Source organism: Salmo salar, chromosome ssa01 (genome assembly GCF_905237065.1).
Source record: "Salmo salar chromosome ssa01, Ssal_v3.1, whole genome shotgun sequence".
NCBI lineage: Eukaryota > Metazoa > Chordata > Actinopteri > Salmoniformes > Salmonidae > Salmo > Salmo salar.
Window position 1 is genome coordinate 143,240,667 of NC_059442.1, and position 26,953 is coordinate 143,267,619.

The 26,953-nt window shown below is 41.2% G+C and overlaps 1 protein-coding gene across 6 annotated transcripts; it reads right to left on the bottom strand.

Moving 5' to 3' along the window:
* Window positions 1–150: 150 nt before the first annotated feature.
* ghrb (growth hormone receptor b) lies at window positions 151–26,011 on the bottom strand. 6 transcript variants are annotated; one of them, XM_045696416.1, is made up of 11 exons: window positions 25,736–26,011; window positions 13,696–13,788; window positions 13,270–13,362; window positions 12,215–12,264; window positions 8,789–8,930; window positions 8,408–8,574; window positions 7,552–7,730; window positions 2,451–2,595; window positions 2,246–2,336; window positions 2,061–2,130; window positions 151–1,891 (listed from the first exon to the last, which is right to left on the bottom strand). In XM_045696416.1, exons 5-11 carry the CDS (start codon window positions 8,881–8,883, stop codon window positions 983–985), a joined length of 1,656 nt encoding a protein of 551 aa, XP_045552372.1. In that variant the 5' UTR covers window positions 8,884–8,930; window positions 12,215–12,264; window positions 13,270–13,362; window positions 13,696–13,788; window positions 25,736–26,011; the 3' UTR covers window positions 151–982.
* Between the last annotated feature and the right edge of the window lie 942 nt (window positions 26,012–26,953).

Consider the following 26,953-nt stretch of genomic DNA (forward strand, 5'->3'; position numbering starts at 1 on the left):
CGCTCAAGATGTCCACCAATCGAACGGTTGCTATTTCTTGACGCTGTAAAATCAAATGTAGTCCTATGGAAACAATAAAAAGCATTAGTACTATAGTACTATAGTACTTAGTACTATTAGTACTATAACAAATGAATGGACTCAGTACAGTTTAAATGTGAAAGATGTTTATGAGTAACATTATAGCTGTACAATAAAGAACGATTAGCATTTACAGATCTCCAGAAGGATAATCTGACATTTGATAGTCCCCTTTTTGTAAGTGGTAACAACATAGTAAGCAGAATTATTTTTTCTTGTTTTAATAATCACACATTTTTTATATATGCAAAATAACAGCAAACATTCAGTAAGCACAATGACCTACTATTTTAGACTTGTTGAAAAGCCACAGTCAATCAGCAGAACACATATGGTAGATTCCCACTTGGTCACCAAATACTTCCCTCTTGACACAATATTGAGATCTATAAATACTTTTCATAGTTGTAAAGACCAATTATTGGGATTACTGTAAACAACATTATCAACAACACGAAGTTAAGTATTTTTCCTTGTGCTGGCATTTAAAGTCACATGTAGGTGATGTTCTTCAAAATATATATTTTTATTTCACATTCATAATATGTGAAGAGGTTCATATGGCCAGTTCTTGTGAGAGACCATAATTCCTTCTTGTCCTTTCCCTATTTCCTTTGTTCACTAAGTTTTTGTTTAAGTTTTTGCAGACAGGTGTGGCACCTTGAAGAACAGAACCCTCTCCTGTACTCACCATCCATCTTACCAAACCTCAAAATGTCTACAGCTGCATGTTGGGAGAAGGAACGGGAAGAGGGGGGGCAGGCAGGGACCCCCTCTCATTTTTGTAGGTATGACATTTGGGACCCTACTCTTTTGTGTTTAGTCACTCAGGCACTGAATTTCTATGCCCCCTCTGATCTGTGTCCAATCACAAATGACTGGCATAGTCCCTACACCTCTGTTATGGTGTAATGTTGCCCAGTAGGTCAGGGGTCAGGTACCCCTCTGGTGTAGGTGTGGGCAGGGGAAGCTTGGTTAGAACTGTCTGGGGTGCTGGTGTGGGTCCAGGCTTCAGAAGGAGGCTGTTCTGCCTGTCTACTCCCTCCACCATGGTGTAGGCAGAGACAGGGGGCAGTGGGGAGACAGGAGAGGCAGGTGGAATGGGGGGCATTTCAGCCTCAAAGTACAGGCTCTGGTACTCCCCGAAGGGCTGTCCCTGCACAAGACTACTGTCCTCCGTTGAAGCAGGCTGGCTGGCTCTCCCAGTGGGGAGTCTGGCACTCAACTTCCCAGCATCTAACTCTGAGGTGTAGCCTCCCACATCAGCATTCACCACCAGCAGCTGAAACTCTTTCCTCTTCTTTTCTTTCTCCTTTTCCTTCGCATCCTTCTCTGCATTCTCCTCCACCTTCCTCTGCTCCTCAGGTGTCAGCAGCACTTCACCAGTTAGTCTCACCTCATTCACCTGGGTGTAGAGGTCCTCCCTGCCAGGGGCGGCCCAGGGAGAATCCTCAGTGGTGGGGGTCTGGACTGGGGAGCTGGCCTTAGTGCTGGCCAGGCAAGAGGGCTCCAGGGCGCAGCTGGTGTTGGAGAGGAGGGAGTGGAAGGGGGAGGCCTCTGGGTCAGGCAGATCAGGGTCACAGCAGCTGGCCCGGCCCGAGTCATCATCCCTGAAGCCAATGGTGATAGGGGGACAGTCTGAGGAGGCACAGTGGTCCATCAAGCACTGGGTGTCCAGCACAGTCAGCCTGTTGTTGGGCTCCTCCATGTCCAGCTCGATGAACTCCACCCAGGGGTCGTCGCTGTACAGCTCTGGCCTCAAGTCAGGGATGCCGCCCAGGATGGAGGTCAGCTCAGCCAACTTACCTTTCTATGGTAAACGGCAGATAATACCTCAGAGTTAGTTTAAAGGGGCAACATACACTTATTACAACCTTGCTGGTAATTCATATTGCCTTCCCATAAAACTCTAGTGGCAATGGTTTTAATGGTACAAGTAAAGAATTCTAGGTATTTTTCATTGTGTTAAGTTAATATACCTTAAGAAGCTCTGGGTCGATGCCTTTGATTTTGGGACCAGGAATTGGAGGCAGGAGAATCACCATCAACCTTGAAGAAAGATAGCGGAAGCGTTATTAAAAGACATGTAGCATTAGACTTTCACATTTTTATGAAGAGGTTTGGTATTTTAAGACAAAGTGAAAGGTAAAAGTGAGTTTCTTACTTCTGTTGCTGGGAATAGACTACCAGCATTAGGATGACTGCCAAACCCAAAGCAGCAAAGACAAGCAGGACAGTAACTGGAAGTCTCGACTCTGAGCACATATGAATATATAGAAAGCAATTAATACGATTCAAAACAGAGACATCAGCATTATTATAACAGCAAACATTTTATATGACAGTATTTAAAAACAATACGGTAGTACCTTTAGTAGGGATGTGTATGAATATGGAGTCGCTGAATTCCCCAAAGTTACGGGATGCTAGCGTCTTGCACCTCACCCTGACCTCATTATCTGTGTTGGTGCGCAGCCCGTATAGCGATCGCTGCATTCCCTTTTCAAGGTCCACCTAGGGTTGCAGTCAAAACAGAGAGGTTTCACACCAGTTAGTTAGTAAATATCACCCACACTAAAATGTAAAATGTAAAATGTAAACAATAGGAGGAAACATAACTTACACCTGCAGGTTTAATGATTTGGTTTAAGGGACACACTACTTAGAGTTTAACTGAGGATATGTCACCTTGAGAAATATATAATGTCATATAAAGACATGAATCAACTTAAAAGCAATAGAGCCTTGGTATGTCACCTTGGTAAATTACCCCCAAGATTCATGTTCCCTTGCATGGAAGGAGTTAACGTGAAAGAGGGAGAATGAGAGGGCAGACTGCCCTTGGAAAGAGGCAGTTTGTTCGAAATTACAATGTGGGAGGAGGCATAAGTCTTTTGATTATTAGGTCATTTTATTATTCACTGAAATGATCTTAAAATAAGGCAGTAAATCTATTTATTTATTATTTATTTTGTTTTAACAACTACACCACACCAGTCATCCAACAGACTCCCATTCAGAGCGACACACAGAAGCATCCAGGGTCAATGCCTTGCTCAAGGGCACGTCGACAGATCTCCCACAAGGCCCCCCCCAAACAAAACGGGGACGCAAACCCTCCAAGATCCCCCCACAGTTCCCCATAGCTGTCCCTCAACCATCTGAGAACCCTCCCACAGTCATCCCCCCCAATAATTTAATTTAATTTTTTTAATAAAAAAATAGAAAATAAAATAATAAAAAATAAAATGAATTCCGCCCCCCTAAGAATGCCCCAATGTACCAACAACCAAGAAAATGAACTCATGAGAAAAAAGAAAAAGACAAAATAAAACAGAAAACAACAATGCAAAAAAACAAAGGACATCAACGATAACTAAAATCATAACAGCAATGCCAACTGTATATGTTTGAGTGCATGTCTGGCACTATTTACATATGTGTGTCCCCGTGTATGTGTGCATTTGAATGAGAGTTTATGTATATGCATGTGTATAAACACCTGCACGGCATCAGCCTCAGGCAAACCGGCATTTGCTGTAAAAACACTGCCCCTCAGTGTCATTCAAACGTACTTTTTATTATTATTATGTTTTATTTTGACTTTATTTTTTATACTTGTTATACTTTATCTTTGACCATCATTCTATCTCCCGCCCAGCAACTCCACTCCCACTTCTCTCCAATTCCACATCCAAACCCTCAGCTTCCTAAAGCCCATCCCATGTAGTGCGTATAGACTTAATATTCATGATGATAATTGTAATCCATATTGTATCACCATCATAGTTGCATCATAATTACCTTTAACATCATTGAAAAACACATCCCAGCATTTCCATAGCAATTGACGTTTCACATGATCATGAAGGAGACCTTGTATTACTATAGAGACGGCTTCACTCTATAGTAATGCAATCCTGTACAATATGTTATTTTTCCCCAATGTCCCTATTCTGATATCTTCCCCTTGCTTGTTGCAAACATATATAAACATGTAGACAAAGACACAGAAAAGAGACAAACAAGAAACATATTCAATTATAGAACAGTTCTCGACAATAGAGAGAGGTGAGAGAGGGAGAGAAGAGAAAAGAGAGAAAGCGAGAGTGAGAAGAGAGAGAGAGAGCAAGTGTGTATGTGTATTGTTGGGTTCTGAGAATAGGAAATATACTTATTCATGTCACTGATGGCGTGCTGAGGTTTAGAGGGTCTACACCAGAAGTTAATGGTTAATGGAGGAAGGTATATAATGTGTGCAATTAAGCTTGGAATGTGTTGAGTGCAGGGAAGCGATTACATGTGGCAGGCATTGATAAGGGGAGAGAGCCATGGATTACTGATGGAGGGGGGTTGACGTCAGGTCAAGTCACCTTAAGGGAGAAATACAATTTTATGGCCCGTATCACTAGTGTCCTGCCTAGCAGTAAAGAACGATGTTTGTACAGATGGTTAGGAGGAGACTCAGCCTATGAGGAACGGTGAAATAATAGTGCTTGTGTGAAAATGTTTTTTTTTGTCTGAATGCAGCTGTATTGATACTCTGGGCATAATAAACTTGGTTAAGCTTTCATAAATGTCCGTTGAGTTTTTTACTCTGAGAATTAGAACCTAACAGTATATATTAGTCCATATGTGTAAGTGAACATGTAATTGAGCACGTGTGTGTTCATATCCACTTTATAGTTGTTCAGATATTTTTACCATTCCCATACTTTCTTTTGTTCGTAACCTGAAGTCCCTGTAGAATTTAGTACAGCCATGGTGTTATGGAGCTGTCTCGGAATAGCTGTCCATCTATAAAGAGTTTGTCCACAATGAGAAATGCACGCTTACCCCTCTCTCTCTGTTGCCTCTGTACAGGATACAGTCTTTTGCGACGTTTGTTTATCTCACGTGGAAATTGGTTATTGAGACCGAATTTGGTCCCTTTAACCTGTTTGGGATAGGGGGCAGTATTTTCACGGCCGGATAAAAAACATACCCAATTTAATCTGGTTACTACTCCTGCCCAGAAACTAGAATATGCATATAATTAGTAGATTTGGATAGAAAACACTCTAAAGTTTCTAAAACTGTTTGAATGGTGTCTGTGAGTATAACAGAACTCATATGGCAGGCCAAAACCTGAGAAGATTCCATACAGGAAGTGCCCTGTCTGACAATTTGTTCTCCTTCTGTGCCATCTCTATCAAAAATACAGCATCTCTGCTGTACCGTGACATTTTATAAGGCTTCCATTGGCTCTAGGAAGGCGACAGAAAGTGGAATGACGTCTCTGCAGTCTCTGGGCGAAAAACAGCAGGAGTTTTTGTGAGTGGTCAGGCAGGGAACAATGACACTGGAGATGCGCGTCCACGAGACGACTCCATTTTTTTCTTTCAGTCTTTGAATGAATACAACGTCTCCCGGTTGGAATATTATTGCTATTTTACGAGAAAAATCGCATAAAAATTTATTTTAAACAGCGTTTGACATGCTTCGAAGTACGGTAATGGAATATTTTGACATTTTTTGTCACTAAATGCGCTCGCGCGTCACCCTTCGGATAGTGACTTGAACGCACGAACAAAACGGAGGTATTTTAATATAACTATGGATTATTTGGAACAAAAACTAAATTTGTTGTTGAAGTAGAAGTCCTGGGAGTGCATCCTGACGAAGAACAGCAAAGGTAATCCAATTTTTCTTATAGTAAATCTGAGTTTGGTGAGGGCCAAACTTGGTGGGTGTCAAATTAGCTAGCCATGATGGCCGGGCTATGTACTCAGAATATTGCAAAATGTGCTTTCGCCGAAAAGCTATTTTAAAATCTGACACCGCGATTGCATAAAGGAAAATAATTGTTATGTTTTTTGTCAACGTTTATTGTGAGTAATTTAGTAAATTCACCGGAAGTTTGCGGTGGGTATGCTAGTTCTGAACATCACATGCTAATGTAAAAAGCTGGTTTTTGATATAAATATGAACTTGATTGAACAAAACATGCATGTATTGTATAACATAATGTCCTAGGAGTGTCATCTGATGAAGATCATCAAAGGTTAGTGCTGCATTTAGCTGTGGTTTTGGTTTTTGTGACATATATGCTTGCTTTGAAAATGGCTGTGTGATTATTTTTGGCAAGGTACTCTCCTGACATAATCTAATGTTTTGCTTTCGCTGTAAAGCCTTTTTGAAATCGGACAATGTGGTTAGATTAACGAGAGTCTTGTCTTTAAAATGGTGTAAAATAGTCATATGTTTGAGAAATTGAAGTTATAGCATTTTTGAGGTATTTGTATTTCGCGCCACGCTATACTATTGGATATTGGTGAGGCGTTCCGCTAGCCCTAACAGGTTTTAAGCTCCCTTCCTCTGCTTTTGATCAGCTCCTTTTGCTGGTAGTGTTCAAATTTTGCGCTGATTGGTCAGGGACCCTTGGTCTTGTCGCTTTGAGCGCCAAGTCTGTGTACTCGGTGGAAAGCCACCTTGTTTACAGTCGCTAGAGGAAATTTCAAGGCGGATTGCATGAATTCTCTGATCGCGCCCTCTGGATTATTGGATGCGTCCTCAGGAATCCCAGAAAAGATTAGAATATCACGTATTCTACGACTTTGTATGTCTAGCAGCGACTCCTTCATCACCCTGTTTTCCCTGAGTAGACAATCCCTTTTAGAATCATGGATTTTTACCTTGGCTGTGAGTGCCTTGTTCTCTCCTTGGAGCGTGAGAATTTCCCTCTGGCTAAACTCCAAACCCCCCCTCAGGCCTAATACCTCCTCACACAACTTTTCCAGTGTTGCATGGATTCCAGCCAGAACACTAGCCTCTACTTCAATGGTAAGTCAATCGTTCGTGTCTGTAGATGAATCTGTTTTTCTTTTTTTTGTCGGGTTAGAGTTCTTTTGTGAGGTAGTCGGATCTTTCCATGATGGAGTATGTTGTTCCTCCATAGCGTAAAGCTGTTGGTAATCGTCGATTACCCTCAGGATCTCCTTAGTATCCAGGTTGGCTCATTACTGCAACCAGTTGTTTTTCAAAGGTTTTTCAAAATGTGTCTTTCCCACGACGATGGCCGGTGTCTGTAGTACAGCCACCTAGCACTGTTGTTTGGTTAGAGGTGTTTCCTAGCTGTTATAAGCTAAACGCATCACGGAATACACGCAAAAACAAATGCAGTAAACCTTAGTCAGGTCAAAATAATCTGGACCGCACAGTCTCAGTAGGTACTGTATGTCCAGAGAAAGGTTTATATGAACACTGGAACATGGAATTTAATCTTTATTGCCCATGTAAAGATTCTGAAATGACCCAATGATCTGCAACAGTCTGACCGAAAGAGTCAAACAGAGTCCTCATGGAAGGGGTATAGGTGGTGCAAGGAGTTTTCCTGGTCTAATCACAGAGTCAGGAAGAACTCCTAACCCAGCCCTATGCATAAAGGCCAGGGCTAGGAGTTTTCCCCTGTTCTAGGGTGTGTAGACTCACCGTCCTCCACAGTGTTGAGTTGACCTCGCGGTACTGCACCTCGTACTGCAGCGTCATCCAGCCCATCGACACGTCTGCAGAGTGTGGCGGTTCCCAGCTCAACATGATATCAAAGTGGCTCCCGGTTAGACCCACATTCAGCAGGGTCCAGTTCAGCGCTATTGGAGGGTCTGGTTCCACTGGAACACATTTAAAACCACATTAGGGTCACCACTTGAAATGCTGAATGGCACATAAAAAATGTAGTTAACATTAAGAACACCTGATCTTTCCATGACATAGACTGACCAGGTGAATCCAGGTGAAAGCTAGGAGCCCTTATTGATGTCACTTGTTAAATCCACTTCAATCAGTGTAGATGAAGGGCAGGAGACAGGTTAAAGAAGGAATTTTTCAGCCTTGAGACAATTTAGACATGATTGTGTATGTGTGCCATTCCGAGGGTGAATGGGCAAGACAAAATATTTAAGTGTGTTTGATGGTAGGTGGCAGGCGCACCGGTTTGAGTGTGTCAAGAGCGGCAATGCTGCTGAGTTTTCACGCTCAACAGTTTCCCGTGTGTATCAAGAATGGTCCACCACCCAAAGGACATCCAGCCAACTTGACACAACTGTGGGAAGCATTGGAGTCAACATGGGCCAACCTTCCTGTGGAACGGGTTTTTTTGGGGGGAAGGGGTGTATAAAATTCAGTATTTCCACATTTCAATTTCCAATGATAAAAAAAGTGATTAGGGTTTAAAATATGGGAGATGTGTGGAGGCAGACAGAGGACAAACAGGTGAGTAGTAGGGTAGCTATAGGTAGCTATGAATGGAGGAATGACTGTTGTTTAGGAATACGGGGGCCAGGCTAACCGATGTCTTCTACAGTGAAGATGACCTCGTCATAGAGAATGTCCTGATCGCCAGAGCGGAGCTGGACACTATAGGTCATCCAGACCTTCGTGTAGCTTTCATTGAAGAAGCACTCGTCTGTCCTGTCAGCGTAGTGAGGACATTCATCCCACTCCTTGGGAGATATGCTGCAGGCATGGGGAGACAACATAGGGGTTTTAATACTGCGCTGATGGCAGGAAAGACTGACATCATTTAGATAAGAGGGAGAGACTCACATACAGTTAAGAACTACAAATTATTTCAGAAGAAAAACTATTTGGCTCTCAAATATTTCATTAATTTAATTTCAGCCCCAGAATGTTTATCTCTCCCTTACTTAGGGAATATTTTTTCTCTCACTTCTTATCATTAATGTAGTAGAATATCCGCAGGTCTCTGGGTTCTGTGAGGTTCTGGAATACTCCGACATTCCATCTGCAGCGGAACGTGTTCATGTCATGGGAGACGCAGCCAGTGATCTGGGGGCGGATCTGGGAGAGGGCTGAGAGGGAGGGAGAGAGAGAAAGAGGTGAGCACACACATTCTATATAGACTTTCAAAAAAGTCAAAACTCAAACTTAAACATGAACACACACCCAGTCTAGTCTACCTATCTATGCCTGTTGCTGAGACCATTTACAGGGCTGAGTTGGTGTTCAAGTGTAAGACAAACAGAGCGTAACATAACTCCTCTGAGTGGCGTAGCCGCATGGCGGACAGCTACGTTTTCCTGGAAGTATCCGCATACCTCTTTAAATCTGTCAGCCAGACTTTACCGCCCACAGGAATTTCGGGGAAAACCCTGCCGTCATCTGTCCTCAGAACTGCACTTACATGGTACACTGCATTTGCCGTCATCTGTTCTCAGAACTGCACTTACATTGTACACTGCATCTGCCGTAATCTGTTCTCAGAACTGCACTTACACAGTACACTGCATGAAAACTACACTCATAGTAAGTGTTCAGAGATCTGCTGTATCTGCAGGAAAATGACAGCTGGCAATAAAATAGTGCAATTGGAAGTATTTTCTCCGAAGCCAATTACTACTACACCTGAAACGCTGTAATATGATGCTTATTACCTTCTGCTCCTAGGGGTCAATAAAGGACACTATAAATAAGCTGTAGGAAAGATAAATGATCATTCCTATCTTGTTTATGACAGCAATATGACATATCAGGCGAGCGCTGTCCTGGTCTGGCTGTACTATAGTACATGATTATATGAATGTGTTCCCAGAGAGAGGGGAGCTTTAGGTAAACACTACTATTTGTTCATAGCCCTGAAGAGGCACTTAGGTCCTTTAGTAATTAGTACCATCTCCCATAATGTGCCACATCAACACCGCTGAGAGGGACAGCACAATAGCAGGTAGAATGGCTCTGGCGCCTAGGGAGATTCACAGCTGTGTGGCTCTTCTGAGGAGTGATGCATACCACTGGCTTGGTTAGCAGCTCATCAGGGTGGCCAAAGGTTAAAAATAACTTGTTTACCAGATCCTTTTCTACCAGGAACTTCCTCGGAATGAAAAGGAAAAATCAATCCAACACTTGGCAACGCTCAAGTTTCCCGTGACTGATGAGAATTCAGGACAGGTGTGTGTGTGTGTGTGTGTGTGTGTGGTCAGTGCAGTGCACAAATTGTGACTCTACATCGTCTACATCCAGACTCCCCATTTTAACTTAATATTTTCAGAATATAAATATGCACGTGTATGTGAGTACTTGTGAATGTTCTTGAATGTGCACGTGAGTAAGTGCAGTTTGCTTAGTGTCTGCCAAGTTTAGGTCATTTGTTTCCACACCATGTGCACAGCAGATATCACCGGCTCCAACAGGACGTTGAAGCTCAAATTTCAAACAGACCTTTCCAAGAAAACAAGGGTAAAATATAATTTTGGACTCCAGTTGTTCTAGTGTTCCAGTCGCTGGAAGGTGAACTCTTTTACAAAATGTCCCCCACTTCTGATACAGAATGTCCTCTACTATCTCGTAAATTAGCCTACTCATCTCTCACATTAGGACTGAAAATTCAAAACATTCATTATGACTTTAATGAAAGGGAAATAGAGGGTTGTGTTTGATTGGCTGCTGTGTAATAGGAGGAATGGAGGGAGGAAATGGGTGTTTTAATCAAGGGGTTTCTAAATGCATAAAGTAATTCTCTGTAGAGTACACATAATGATGAGCGCTAGCACTGGATGATTTATAGCAGGGGTGTCACTCATTCCATGAAGGGCCTAGAGCAGAAACGTGCCTGTGGGCCGTTTCTGACCCACTGGGCACTTCAATCCAACCCCAAGACATTATTACTATTATTTTTTTAAATATAACATTTTCTTTTACCCCTTTTTTCTCCCCAATTTCATGGTATCCAATTGGTAGTTACAGTCTTGTCCCATCGCTGCAACTCCCGTACGTACTCGGGAGAGGCAAAGGTCGAGAGCCCTGCGTCCCCCGAAACACGACCCAGCCAAGCCGCACTGCTTCTTGACACAATGCCCGCTTAACCCGGAAGCCAGCCACACCAATGTGTCGGAGGAAACACCATACACCTCGCGACCGTGTAAGCGCCCGGCTCGCCACAAGAGTCGCTAGAGTGTGATGGGACAAGGAAATCTCGGCCTGCCAAACCCTCTCCTAACCCGGACGACGCTGGGCGAATTGTGCGCCACCTAATGGGTCTCCCAGTCACAGCCAGCTGTGACACAGCCTGGGATCGAACCCGGGTCTGTAGTGACGCCTAAAGCACTGCGATGCAGTGCCTTAGACCGCTGCGCAACTTGGGAGGCCCCCGCAAATTGATTTTAACAAACAATTGGTCCCCCCAAAAATGTGTCCCTCCATTGAATTTCATTTCATAATCCTGATGTAGCCCTCCAGGTGAGGGGAGTTGCTTACTAATTAGTGACCTTAATTAATCAACCAAGTACAAGGGAGGAGCGAAAACCCCGCAGACTCTCGGCCCTCCATGGAATTTTGACACGAAGTTTGACACGTGCTTTATAGAGTCTAATTCACTATTTTCTCTCTCCTATGTGCGTCACTGACGTATGTCAGATACACATACACAATTATACAGATGAAAGGGATGGTGCTATTGCCTTACCAACCTCTCGATGTTGTTTCTTCTCATTTGGAGCAACTTGTGTATTAAAACACCCTGCGCATTAAAACACCCATTTCCTCCCTCCATCTCTCCTATTACACAGCAGCCGAACAAACACAACCTTCTCCTTCCCTTTGATTAAAGTCAGGATGAATGTTTTGACTTTTCAGTCCTACTGTCAGAGAGTAATTCACAAGATAGTGTTTAAAAATATATATGTACCTAACATAAATGTACATCGAGTCTTTACCTATTCTGTTTGTTCCAGAAATAAAAAGCAATTACATATGCAAAGTAAAAATTTTCCCACTTATGGTAGAGAAAAGCTTACGTGAAGGACAGCTGGTGTTATATATAGTAGCTACTTAAGTAGACACTTTAAAGCAATAGCTGCAACCAAGGTTGTCCCCTTCAACTGAACATCTTTAAAGCTCTGTGAGGAAAAAAATTGGTTTACCCCAGCGTGGGAAGCATTGAAAATTTGTATTTTCTGTCTGTGTACGTGAGCTGGCAGTGTCCCCTCCTCCTGCACTGTTCTATGTCCATCTGTTTCACTCAGACAGTAACCTTTTTGGCTGGGTACTGCTGATTCTCAGGAAAAAAAATGTTGTATATTTTTTTGCTGGGAGCTCAAACCCTTTCACCCATTCTGACAGAGTGTAAAGTACCACTTACTGGAAACAGAATAACTCTGTCAAAGCACCACTGCCAAAGCTCATAAAAATCTGAAACAAAAGAGACTTATGGTAGAGTGAAAGCTTCTATTCAATCCGTCAGCTCTAAAGAGTTATATAACGTGTATAACGTTGCATAACATGAAGAAACACTTAGGAGAAGTGTGACTTCATCATAAAGGCCTGAACCACCTAGGAATAGAACTTCCTGCACTCAAACTTTGTACATTACAACGCTGCATCTGTTGAGAGGGGGAGTCTGAATAACTAAACAGTTTCCCTCAGTGCACCACTCACTGCTCCCACACTGCCCCCTCCAGAATTCCTGGAAATCCTGTTCCTGGGAAGAACTTGATATGTGCCCATGCATGCATGCTTATTTAGAGCACGTGTTCTAAGAGATTGTATTAGTCTGTATAATACAATACACAGTGCCATTGCATTATCATAAAGCATATTACAGAGTTTTCACAAATAACCATTATATTTCATTTTTTATGTAACATTTAAACCAGAGTGTGTAATGAGATCATTCATATTGTATATCAGTGATCTATTCCTCTAAGAGTTAACTTAAATGTGTGCCACGCAGTTAAAGTGTGATGATACCTCCTGGTGTGTACCCATAGTGTGATGATACCCCCATGGTGTGTACCAATAACCTGTACCCATAGTGTGATGATACCCCCTGGTGTGTACCCATAACATGTACCCATAGTGTGATGATACCCCCTGGTGTGTACCCATAACGTGTACCCATAGTGTGATGATACCCCCTGGTGTGTACCCATAACGTGTAACCATAGTGTGATGATACCTCCTGGTGTGTACCCATAGTGTGATGATACCCCCTGGTATGTACCCATAACGTGTACCCATAGTGTCATACAGTATATCATCCTGCACTACATAGTGTACATACTATACTGTCCTTAGTAGGAATTCTACATGCAAAGGAAGTACTTGACTTCTAGGAATATGTTAGGTCGGTATTGATAGTCCTGTGAAAGGAAAGCCCTTCTAGTTTGGTCTGGTTCATCATTGATCAAAAGGTACCTTGTTTAGAGGTGGGCGGCTCCTGCGATAAAACTGCAAGGATGAGGAGGAGGCAGATGAAGAGAATGTGGGAGGTTGCCATGATGTTCGACCCTAGACAAACATGACAGGAGAGTTATTGAGTTATATAAGTTATTTCACTGTGTCAACTCCACTGAACCGTAACCCTAAAACTGACCTGTTGCCATTAAGTAGGGTGCGCTACCCACTAAACGTATCTGTACTCCCATACCCTTATATAAGTCCAGTCTGGAAATTAGGGAGAGATGTTTAATTATAGAAGAATGATTCACTTTTTCAATGCAAGTTAAGGATACTTTAGTTATCACTTTTCAAATTAGATTGATTAACTACAAAAAGGTAATACAAATAGATTAATCAGATATCAAATTATATATACAATACCAGTCAAAAGTTTGGACACACCTACTTATTGTCACGGTTGTCGTATGGAGTGGACCAAAACGTAGCGGGAATATGTATACTCATCTTCTTTTTATTTTGAAGAAGGAGAAACAACTAAATACGTATACAAAAAAAAGAACAAAACGAAACAGTCCTGTCAGGTGCAACAAACACTAAACAAGGAACACAACCCAACAAACCCCGAAACACTCTAAACAAACACCCCTCTTAAAACAGAACATAGCCCAACAAACCCCGAAACACTCTAAACAAACACACCCCTGCCACGTCCTGACCAAACTACAATAACAAATAACCCCTTATACTGGTCAGGACGTGACACTTATTCAAGGGTTTTTCTTCATTTTTACGATGTTTTACAAAGTAGAATAAGAGTGAAGACATCAAAACTATGAAATAACACATATGGAATCATGTAGTAACCAAAAAAGTGTTAAACAAATCAAAATATATTTTATATTTGAGATTTTTCAAAGTTGCTACCCTTTGCCTTGAAGACAGATTTGCACACTCTTGGCATTCTCACAACAAGCTTCATGAGGTAGTCACTTGGAATGCATTTCAATTAATAGATGTGCCTTGTTAAAAGTTCATTTGTGGAATTTCTTTCCTTCTTAATGCGTTTGAGCCAATCAGTTGTGTTGTGACAAGGTAGGGGTGGTATACAGAAGATAGCTCTATTTGGTAAAAGACCAAGTCCATATTATGGCAAGAACGGCTCAAATAAGCAAAGAGAAATGACAGTCCCTCATTACTTTAAGACATGAAGGTCAGTCAATCCGGAAAATGTCAAGAACTTTGAAAGTTTCTTCAAGTGCAGCTTCAAAAACCATCAAGAGCTATGATGAAACTGGCTCTCATGGGGACCGCCACAGGAAAGGAAGAACCAGAGTTACCTCAGCAGCATAAGTTCATTAGAGTTAACTGCACCTCAGACTATAGCCCAAATAAATGCTTCACAGAGTTCTAGTAACAGACACATCTCAACATCAACTGTTCAGAGGAGACTGCTTGAATCAGGCCTTCATTGTCGAATTGTTGCAATGAAACCACTACTAACGGACACCAATAAGAAAAAGACACTTATATATATATATATATATACATACACTGCTCAAAAAATAAAGGGAACACTTAAACAACACAATGTAACTCCAAGTCAATCACACTTCTGTGAAATCAAACTGTCCACTTAGGAAGTGTCATGACGTTGGCCTCTTTGAGTACAGGGAGGACAGTTGACCCCCTCCCCCCTTGCACCATCCCCCAAGCTACCTTCCCCCACCCAGGCCCCGTGTAAAAGGGTTGTAAAAACTCTAAGAGGAGAATCTCTTGCCACATGGCCCATAGAGAGACACAGGAAATTCTTCCAACTCACAGAATTGGGGAGCCAAGCGAGATTTGTGTTCTGGAGAAGGTATGGAAGATTGGTGAAGAATACAGCTACGAACTGGTCCGCTTGGTACAATTTTGTGATACTCAGAAGAGACAATATAGCCATATTACCATAAAACGGTTTATATAATAGCCTCAGCCTTGAGACTTGCATACACATGGTTGTATAGAATGTATTAATAGGGATAAAGCTATTTGTAATACATTGAGATGCTATGTACTGATGTTAATGTGATAGAATTATATTTCTGTACCAAGCTTAACTCAGTCATCGGCACGCCCCCAGGGACACAGACAGGACCAGGTGTCATGTGACATGTTCACTATAAAACCATAGCCTGATCTACTTTCTTGAGGACCCGGCCTCCACTCCATTGCGAGTTGGCCAATAGGTTTGACCATCCAAGTACTCTACTGAAAGTGAACTATACCACGTGGTTAACTTTTAGACTATTGATACCGACAGAATAAGAACAAGTCTTTGATATTAATTATTAGTCTGCAGCTAAGTAAATTATATCATTGAACGCGAAGACCAACGAAACATCCATTCTATGACGACATTAATGAATGTCGCTTTGAAAGATCCATTCTAACAGAGAGAGAGAGAGAGAGAGAGAGAGAGAGAGAGAGAGAGAGAGAGAGAGAGAGAGAGAGAGAACGCGGACAAAACTCTCCAACCGAACGACGCTCCAACAAGGATCCCGACGACACACTGAGCGTAAATATATATTGATTGCAATTGTTCCCGAATGAGTGAGCCTTCAATTGTCAATTGTTAATATTAATGAACTCTGTGTACCTTCTCAGCTGCCCTTTATGACCCATTGTTAACAAGACACCAGCCATGCCTGTTTTAGCCCACTAGGGCACATTACTCTACCAATTCTTTGTGACGATAATTACTGTTTGTATAGTAAATAAATGATTTTAAGACAATTGATGTATGGATGATTTTAGTAAAGACTGGGTTCGTGCAGATATAACAATTTACGACGTTTGGAATGAGACTGGACGTGAGGTAAAATACACCATTTAAACCAGAAGATAATCGGCCTATACTATAACAGAATATAATATATAATGTTATAATATAGGAAAGTTATATTAGGAAAATTATAGCTTTGTAATCTGAATATTTTCCTTGGTGCCCCGATCTCCTAGTTAATTACAATTAAACGATTAATCAGTTTTATCGCGTGATAATAATTACAGGGAGTTAATTGATAAACATGTCTTCAGTTTAATGGTACCCCAAAGACACGACAGAAGCAACACTGATTGACAATAAATGTCACATGCTGTTGTGCAAATGGAATAGACAACAGGTGGAAATTATAGGCAATTAGCACGACACCCCCAATAAAGGAGTGGTTCTGCAGGTGGTGACCACAGACCACTTCTCAGTTCCTATGCTTCCTGGCTGATGTTTTGGTCACTTTTGAATGCTGGCGGTGCTTTCACTCTAGTGGTAGCATGAGACGGAGTCTACAACCCACACAAGTGGCTCAGGTAGTGCAGCTCATCCACGATGGCACATCAATGCGAGCTGTGGCAAGAAGGTTTGCTGTGTCTGTCAGCGTAGTGTCCAGAGCATGGAGGCGCTACCAGGAGACAGGCCAGTACATCAGGAGACGTGGAGGAGGCCGTAGGAGGGCAACAACCCAGCTGCAGGACCGCTACCTCCGCCTTTGTGCAAGGAGGAGCACTGCCAGAGCCCTGCTCAAACGGTCAGAAACAGACTCCATAAGGGTGGTATGAGGGCCCGATGTCCACAGGTGGGGGTTGTGCTTACAGCCCAACACCGTGCCGGACGTTTGGCATTTGCCAGAGAACACCAAGATTGGCAAATTCGCCACTGGCGCCCTGTGCTCTCCACAGATGAAAGCAGGTTCACACTGAGCACATGTGACAGACGTGACAGAGTCTGGAGACGCCGTGGAGAACGTTCTGCTGCCTGCAACATCCTCCAGCATGACCGGTTTAGTGGTGGGTTAGTCATGGTGTGGGGTGGCATTTCTTTGGGGGGCCGCACAGCCCTCCATGTGCTCGCCAGAGGTAGCCTGACTGCCATTAGGTACCGAGATGAGATCCTCAGACCCCTTATGAGACCATATGCTGGTGCGGTTGGCCCTGGGTTCCTCCTAATGCAAGACAATGCTAGACCTCATGTGGCTGGAGTGTGTCAGCAGTTCCTGCAAGAGGAAGGCATTGATGCTATGGACTGGCCCGCCCGTTCCCCAGACCTGAATCCAATTGAGCACATCTGGGACATCATGTCTCGCTCCATCCACCACGTTGCACCACAGACTGTCCAGGAGTTGGCGGATGCTTTAGTCCAGGTCTGGGAGGAGATCCCTCAGGAGACCATCCGTCACCTCATCAGGAGCATGCCCAGGCGTTGTAGGGAGGTCATACAGGCACGTGGAGGCCACACACACTACTGAGCCTCATTTTGACTTGTTTTAAGGACATTACATCAAAGTTGGATCAGCCTGTAGTGTGGTTTTCCACTTTAATTTTGAGTGTGACTCCAAATCCAGACCTCCATGGTTTAGTGGTGGGTTAGTCATGGTGTGGGGTGGCATTTCTTTGGGGGGCCGCACACTTTAATTTTGAGTGTGACTCCAAATCCAGACCTCCATGGTTTAGTGGTGGGTTAGTCATGGTGTGGGGTGGCATTTCTTTGGGGGGCCGCACAGCCCTCCATGTGCTCGCCAGAGGTAGCCTGACTGCCATTAGGTACCGAGATGAGATCCTCAGACCCCTTATGAGACCATATGCTGGTGCGGTTGGCCCTGGGTTCCTCCTAATGCAAGACAATGCTAGACCTCATGTGGCTGGAGTGTGTCAGCAGTTCCTGCAAGAGGAAGGCATTGATGCTATGGACTGGCCCGCCCATTCCCCAGACCTGAATCCAATTGAGCACATCTGGGACATCATGTCTCGCTCCATCCACCACGTTGCACCACAGACTGTCCAGGAGTTGGCGGATGCTTTAGTCCAGGTCTGGGAGGAGATCCCTCAGGAGACCATCCGTCACCTCATCAGGAGCATGCCCAGGCGTTGTAGGGAGGTCATACAGGCACGTGGAGGCCACACACACTACTGAGCCTCATTTTGACTTGTTTTAAGGACATTACATCAAAGTTGGATCAGCCTGTAGTGTGGTTTTCCACTTTAATTTTGAGTGTGACTCCAAATCCAGACCTCCATGGTTTAGTGGTGGGTTAGTCATGGTGTGGGGTGGCATTTCTTTGGGGGGCCGCACACTTTAATTTTGAGTGTGACTCCAAATCCAGACCTCCATGGTTTAGTGGTGGGTTAGTCATGGTGTGGGGTGGCATTTCTTTGGGGGGCCGCACAGCCCTCCATGTGCTCGCCAGAGGTAGCCTGACTGCCATTAGGTACCGAGATGAGATCCTCAGACCCCTTATGAGAGCATATGCTGGTGCGGTTGGCCCTGGGTTCCTCCTAATGCAAGACAATGCTAGACCTCATGTGGCTGGAGTGTGTCAGCAGTTCCTGCAAGAGGAAGGCATTGATGCTATGGACTGGCCCGCCCGTTCCCCAGACCTGAATCCAATTGAGCACATCTGGGACATCATGTCTCGCTCCATCCACCACGTTGCACCACAGACTGTCCAGGAGTTGGCGGATGCTTTAGTCCAGGTCTGGGAGGAGATCCCTCAGGAGACCATCCGTCACCTCATCAGGAGCATGCCCAGGCGTTGTAGGGAGGTCATACAGGCACGTGGAGGCCACACACACTACTGAGCCTCATTTTGACTTGTTTTAAGGACATTACATCAAAGTTGGATCAGCCTGTAGTGTGGTTTTCCACTTTAATTTTGAGTGTGACTCCAAATCCAGACCTCCATGGTTTAGTGGTGGGTTAGTCATGGTGTGGGGTGGCATTTCTTTGGGGGGCCGCACACTTTAATTTTGAGTGTGACTCCAAATCCAGACCTCCATGGTTTAGTGGTGGGTTAGTCATGGTGTGGGGTGGCATTTCTTTGGGGGGCCGCACAGCCCTCCATGTGCTCGCCAGAGGTAGCCTGACTGCCATTAGGTACCGAGATGAGATCCTCAGACCCCTTATGAGACCATATGCTGGTGCGGTTGGCCCTGGGTTCCTCCTAATGCAAGACAATGCTAGACCTCATGTGGCTGGAGTGTGTCAGCAGTTCCTGCAAGAGGAAGGCATTGATGCTATGGACTGGCCCGCCCATTCCCCAGACCTGAATCCAATTGAGCACATCTGGGACATCATGTCTCGCTCCATCCACCACGTTGCACCACAGACTGTCCAGGAGTTGGCGGATGCTTTAGTCCAGGTCTGGGAGGAGATCCCTCAGGAGACCATCCGTCACCTCATCAGGAGCATGCCCAGGCGTTGTAGGGAGGTCATACAGGCACGTGGAGGCCACACACACTACTGAGCCTCATTTTGACTTGTTTTAAGGACATTACATCAAAGTTGGATCAGCCTGTAGTGTGGTTTTCCACTTTAATTTTGAGTGTGACTCCAAATCCAGACCTCCATGGGTTGCTACATTGGATTTCCATTGATTATTTTGTGTGATTTTGTTGTCAGCACATTCAACTATGTAAAGAAAAAAGTATTTAATAAGATTATTTCATTCATTCAGATCTAGGATGTTATTTTAGTGTTCCCTTTATTTTTTTGAGCAGTGTATATGGTTCAAAGACATATAAGGTTTTCAAAGTAGAAAAAAATAAAACAGCAATTCCCTAAATTCCCCCAAAATTCCCTAAATAGCTTTTTTTATGTTCATTGGAGTGTTACCTATGCCTTTATATTAGTTATATTCAATAATAAAGCCAATAATTCATTTTTATTGTGATTCGTATGAATGTGCCCCAGTAAAATGTCATTCAGTATAACACTGTTTTTTTTATGTCATTTTATGCCTATTTATCATACTCACAAGGTTATATATTCAGGCTTAGACTGGCAGAAATATAACTACCCAGAACAAATGACATTATTTTATTTTGAATACCACATAGTTGATGTGTCACGGGTACATCTCCAAATTTGTTGAATGTTTTTTACAAAAACTTCCTGCCTTACACTGAAAAAAATGCTAAAATCTATGAAAATATCTTTCACTTCTTCCTTTGAAATTTGTTTGTGTCTCTCTGAGTCAACAAAACGAAGATATTGTATTTTAATATAAAATACTGGTGTTATACTGTATGACAATATTTTGTTACCCTGAATGACACATATCACTAAGGCCCAGAAATATTGATTAAATGTGATTCCTTCAGCAATAACAATAATGAGTTTCCTTCAGTGGATACTGGAGTTAAGTTCATCACCACATTCATTTATTCGATTTTTTTCACGGGCCCCTCCTATGATTTAATCTCAAATTTTCCCTCTTTTTTTCCGTATCAGATTGTGTCATTGTATGGATCGGTGGATGATCAGGTTGACATCCTTCTTTCTTCTCTGATAGCTAAAAAACGAAAATGTAATAGTTATGACACTGGCACAGAATAGGATTCACATCCATTAAATGTTATTACTAGTCTTTTAATAGTAGGCTATACAATGAAAATACTTAATCAAAGCTAAAAAGTTAAATCAACTCTCTTTCTCTCTCCCAAACATGTTTTGTTACTATTTCATTTCTAATGTTAATAATAATCCCTTTACTATAATTTCAGCCTGCAGCAACACTTTACGTTGCATTAAGTTGCATTATTATATGATTATTACATGATAGTTAATGTTGTAATTATACATTGTTACACTGTAACTGGTAAATGTCTATTTAATGCAGGTACACAAAGGCAATTTCAAGATACCTACACAAAATAGCTACATAAAATGCCCATCAAACTACTTCAAATCAAACTTGTACATTCTCGATCTTTCATATAGTGCCCCAAATGTGAAGCAGCTATTAACTAATATAATTCATAATCCAATTTTTATCCATAATTGTGTGTGTGTGTAATATTATATAAATTAATATAATCCATCAGTTATACCTTAACTGCAGTGCAATTAAACATTAACTACAATGCAAAAGTGCAACTTAATGTTAAGTATTATCCACCCAGCTTTATATTCTATTACATCCTATTCTGTTGCTGACAGTAGCATGAAACCATGAAAACAATACCTTGCTTTTTTTCTGGCTAGTCTTTCCTCCCTAGCAACTGGATCTGCATTAATCTTTTGTCTGTGCCGTGCAGCCCTCTTCTTATTAGACAACGACATATACAGTATAAAGATAATATGCCTTGAAATACCTTAAAATACCATAGAATTATTTAAAATGATAATATTCCGTATTCATACAAGTAAATATGAATTGCATGATTAGATGTTGTAACTAGTGAAACTAGTGAAAACATGGGATAACAAAGCTACTGTCATTCAGCATAACGGGTGACATTGTGGTATACCATGAAACTTTTGTTGTGCTGAAGGACAAAAGCATGATACTAAAGGATGGATTTCATACATAAAAATATTTAACAGGCAGTTCCTTGGCCACCTATATAAAGTAATGACCTTGACCTATAAAGATTATCCTTACTTTTCATATTTAATATATAGTTTAAAAAAAAAAAAAACATTAAACATATTCAGTGTTGTACTGAAGGACATGCGTTTTTGTCACAAAGGTTACTAAATGTTGAAAAGGTGAAATCATCAAATATTTCAGAGATTTACTCACCTCATCACATTGATAGAGGGTCTTCAATGGGTCTTCTTTGTGATGTCACACACTGTCACATGATTACCATCATGTGATATGCTTTAAAATTGCTTTTTACCTTTGTTATACTGAATGACATTGATGAAGCGCAAAAGTCCAGACAAAAGTTCTTCAAGTTTTTAAATATTTTTTAGATACAGTATGTCACCCCTTATTCTATATATTATTGCAAGCACTAACACAATTATGCCATGGGTGTTCATTTATATTTTTAAGATGAATTTCTACATTATAAAATCACTTTTTTCATTCAAATTTTAACCCGGACAGTTACACTGAAGGATATTTTGACACTTTAGAGCTCAATAACTCCCTTAATTTAATAGTTTCCAACACAAATATTTCTGGGTCAAAAGAAGGGTAAGAGTTGAGTGATTTAATATTATATTTATACATATTTATCTTTTTATGTTAAATGAATGGCCTTCGGACACCAAATTTACACGCCTCGTCTTTGACCCATATAATAAACAAAATCTAGGTTATGAACATGCCACACATTACAGTAATGAGATAACTTATTAAAATCAAAATATACTTCAAATCAAAATGTCATATTTTTTTTAATTCAATATTGTTGTAATAACTCTCCTGTATTTTAGGCAATTAAAACAAAGGAGCAACATTTTCCCATTGCTATATATATTTTTTTACTTTACTAGTGTTACGGTAATGAGATTTTCTTGTGCATGGTCATAGAAAATGTGTAATAATCATTCAATCTGAACAGTTAAGATTATTCATTTAACAAACAATTTGAGATGGTATTTCATCCATTACAAAATAAAATAAAAATTGTCTTTGTCTGTTAAAAAATGTACCAAAAGTAATACCACGTTTGTGAGAATCACCGAACTGCTCTCCCACTATATACAGTAAATGAGTTGCGAAAAATAAAAAGGGTGGGGGGGTCAAAACATTCTTGCGCATTCCACCTGATAGTAAGTGTGAAAAATAAACAGAGGAGTATCTCTTATACAAGTGTTTAAGTTATACAAATTACACAATAATTCAAACAAAATTATAAAAAATGATGTCCACTTTGTTCATTATTCCTGGTTTTCCTGGGGGGAATTGAGTTTGACTGTTCGGCCACATTATGAAACCTGACAAAGTCAACAGTCCACTGCTGAACATGACATTCATTTTGCAGTCAACAACTCTGGGCTGGGTTGTGTCCAGCATTTATGAAATCAATCCCTCCTGCATCCGGGCCCCATTCCAGTTATTTTCCCCTCTCTATGAAAAATATAGGCGGGTCGTTCCACCAATTCAGTGCTTTTGAAAAGTGTAACTTGGTAAAAAAAAAAAGGTTTGATTTCACCCAATTATAGCATTCTGTCGTAAAGAGCACATGTTCAACTTCATAAAAAACACACTTTCCCATCTCAAGAGGTTAAATAGAAAAAATGACGATAGTAAGTGCCTATTAGGTGCCAAATAAAGTAACATGGTTGACCGTAACAGGGTTGATGATATCATTTTAAATCATCAATGAATCCCCTTGTGACAGGGAGAATGGAAGCTTGTTGTGTGCAATAGGGAGGGGTAATTTAATGAAAGCTTTACAAAAAAAACGTGAAAAATTTCTAGCCATTTCTTTTGCAAGTCTTTCTTCATATTAAAGATTTATTTAATTCTCCATGTGCTCTATATTAAAGGGCACTTCATTTAATATAACATGCTTTTAAAATGCAATATTGGTGCACAAATCTGTTGTGGGGCAAGCCAGCAGAGCGTTGTGCCATGATTGGCTCAGTGTTCTGTCACTCATGGGGACACTACATCACCGTCAAGTCTAAGGGTAGAGCTAGAAAATTCAAGTTTCTTGGGTACTGCCATACAGTTATATTAGAAGTGCCCATCCAAGAATGCTCAAGATCATTAGCCACAGATAAAAGGACGTCAAATCACATTATATCTACAGTAGCTTTGATTGGATTGATCATGTCAACATCATACTTTCAAAATCTTAGCTAGCAGTCATCATCATGAATCAAGTCAACAATCTACTGGCAAATCCTTTTTAAACCTTGTCATATGAAGAGAAATATTGAAGAGAAATTATAGATAAAACGTATCAGTGCTCATCAGCCATTGGACATAAACATTACACAGCAAGTTGGAAATCGCAAATTCAACAATGTAGTTTGGAAGGAATCAGAGGCTAACTGCAAGCATTGCAAAGCAATCATTAGCCTGCTGTTCAGTGGAGTGGCTGTGTGGTCCCACATCTAAGATTAAGGGTCTCTTTTCCTAGTTTAAAATTATAAACATTCAACATTGGCCATGCTGTCAATGAAGCATGATATGTGCTCGGAACTTGGAACTGCAAAATCTGACTTTAGTTAGTTCAAGACAACTGGGAACTCGGGAAAAACAAGCTACAACTGGGAAAATACGTTTTGAACTTTCACCAACTCGGAATTGTAAATTCGGAACTTGGGCCTCTTTCTAGAGCTATGACCTGAAGATCACTGATGCCATCATGATTCAACGTTTTTTTTCTTCGAGTTCCCAGTTGTCTTGAAAGCACCATAAATCCAGAGTGCCAGACTTTGATGACAAGTTTGATGACAAAATTTCCCCATGAAGGACTGCCACGAGCCACCTTCCTGTTCAAGTGAGCGCAGCACAACAAGGTGAGTCCAAAAATGTCTTGTATGCTGCTGCATAAATGATGTAATATGCCAGGGAGATATGTATACTGTAAATAAGAAAGTAATATTAAGTGTATGTTGTGTAGTAAGCTGTTAGTAGCGCATGTGCCTCACCCTAATAATTTGGTCTATTTTCACCTCTTAATTTCACCTACTGTTCTGACTTGGTGGTGCACATGTAGCCTATAACCTGTTTTTGAGAAATGTAATCATCGAATATTGTTAGACCTTTCATTGTCTGCTTCATATGCCCCCTTTATTTATCCAACGGTTCTGACTTGGTGTACAGGGAGAACACTGCAAGAACAGCCCATGTTCTGAATTCTGTTGCTGTACATTTCAAAAGTGCTGAACAAATAGTTATATTGACTACATCCGTCCTGGCTCGCTCATTAATGTCTTAATCGAAATTACGGATTTCCTCTTATCCACTCATTGTCCCCTTATGACATAGTTTGTACACCTCAATTGTCAGTAGAAACCACATTTGTTTAAGCAAGTCAGCCAGTAAGAGGCTGAATTAACTGTTTCGCTGCCAGACAAGGCTCTGCTGATAGCCAGGTGTAGCAGTGTTAAGGTATTGGGACTGCTGTTGGGACTCTGCTGTTGGGACAGCTTTACTGTATGTAGGCCCTAACAGTTTGTGGGCACCGTTTGTCACCGTTATATTGCAATTAATGTATTGTTTAGTGTTGTGTAGTGGCTTTGCTGGCATGCACCCCATGTTTTTTTGTTGTTGTTGACTCACCAAGATTTACATGCTAAAATCGCCACTGAGCTACACTAAAGGAGATGGTAAAATCTGTTCAAAGGGGGAAAAGACATTTCAGTAGAAAAGTAATTATTTCAGTCCAAAGTGTGTATTTGATTACCAGTGTTTAAATGTATACGTATTCGTATATTTTAGTATGTTTAAGATGGCATTTCTTATTTCATTAATACATACACATTTGAGGAAGCATTGTCATTTAGACAGATTGTTGAAGAAGATATAAACAAACATCATATTCTTAATTTTGTATGAGGACAGTCACGTGTTTTAGACTTTAAAATATACAAAGTGACTTTAAATCTTTAAAATATTTCAATTAAACCTCCCCATACACACACAAATTAACCGAAAGTGGGCAATGCAGTAGACTAGATTGAATAAACTTCTTCGAACAACAAAATACTGCATATTACCTAACCCTGGTTTTAATATCTATGCAAACTACTCACCGTATCAGCAAGTTGTAAATCGCTGTTGTTTTCTTCAAAGGCGAAACGCTCGTCTCGGCTGAAGACGGGAATACTGCATTTGGTAGACCACAACCAAAAACGTTCATGGCTTTTAAGAAAAACACAATTTAAACGTGACCATATTCGACATATGTAATGTTGAGAACAGGTTGCAACTTGTAGCAAGACACATAGCTTTTTCTGTCTTGAACAGAGATTCTAAAAATCTCTGGCAGGCAGCTGCTTTTTTTAGTGTGGACCTGCCTTGGATGGTGGGGGATGTCTGGTCGTCTATCCTAGGCGCGCTCAAGCTGCCAGAGCCAACATGAAAGCGCCACCTGCTGGTAAATATTTGATATAACATACACGACGACAAATAGTTATTTACACATTTAATCACCAAAATTACATAGCCTACAGTTCAGACGTGAATAAAAACCTTTGTCATAGCTTCATCAGGTGATTAATCATGTTAAACACTATTATTGCACACAGAGTGAGTCTATGCAACTTATTATTTGACTTGTTAACCACATTTTCACTCCTGAACTTATTTAGGCTTACCTTAACAAAGGTGTTGAATACTATCGACTCAAGACATTTCAGCTTTTCACATTTTTTTTTTTTTAAATGTCTAAAAACATAATTCCACTTTGACATTATGAGGTATATTATGTGTATGCCAGTGACACAACATATCAATTCAATCAATTTAAAATTCTGTCTGTAACAACAACATTTGGAAAAAGTCAAGAGGTGTGAATACTTATCATTTAATTTAGGATTCCATCAACACCACAGGCCTTTCTGAGTTGGAGAGTTTGTATTTTGTCCTGTAGTTCATTCAATGTAAGTGGAGAATCCAGTGGGTTCATATTGTCTTTAATTGCTGATTCTAAGACTTGTAATTGATCATGTCTATGTGTATGCTGTTTGTTCTTTGTTATAGAGCCATTTTGGATAGATAACTCTTTGTGTAGTTGTTCGTTTAGTGTGTTCCAATTTTCCCAGAAGTGGTTAGATTCTATGGATTCTTCAATCCCATTGAGTTGATTTCTGACATGCTGAAGGCATAGGCACAGGTTTTCTCGGTCTCTGTTTTTGCTTGGATAGGTTTCTCAATTTCTTTCTTAGGTTTTTGCATTCTTCATCAAAACATTTGTCATTGTTAGGTTGTCTGGAAGCTGAAAGGTCAAATATACTGTTTACACTTTTAGA

What these genes read in the sequence shown, in the direction of transcription:
- ghrb (XM_014133894.2), bottom strand. Translation starts at nt 13,351, where the DNA reads ATGGCAACCTCCCACATTCTCTTCATCTGCCTCCTCCTCATCCTTGCA. An exon ending in CATACACATCCCTACTAAAG is followed by an intron (nt 2,337 to 2,450) that starts GTACTACCGTAT and finishes ATATGTGCTCAG; the next exon opens with AGTCGAGACTTCCAGTTACT. An exon ending in TCGACCCAGAGCTTCTTAAG is followed by an intron (nt 1,892 to 2,060) that starts GTATATTAACTT and finishes CGTTTACCATAG; the next exon opens with AAAGGTAAGTTGGCTGAGCT.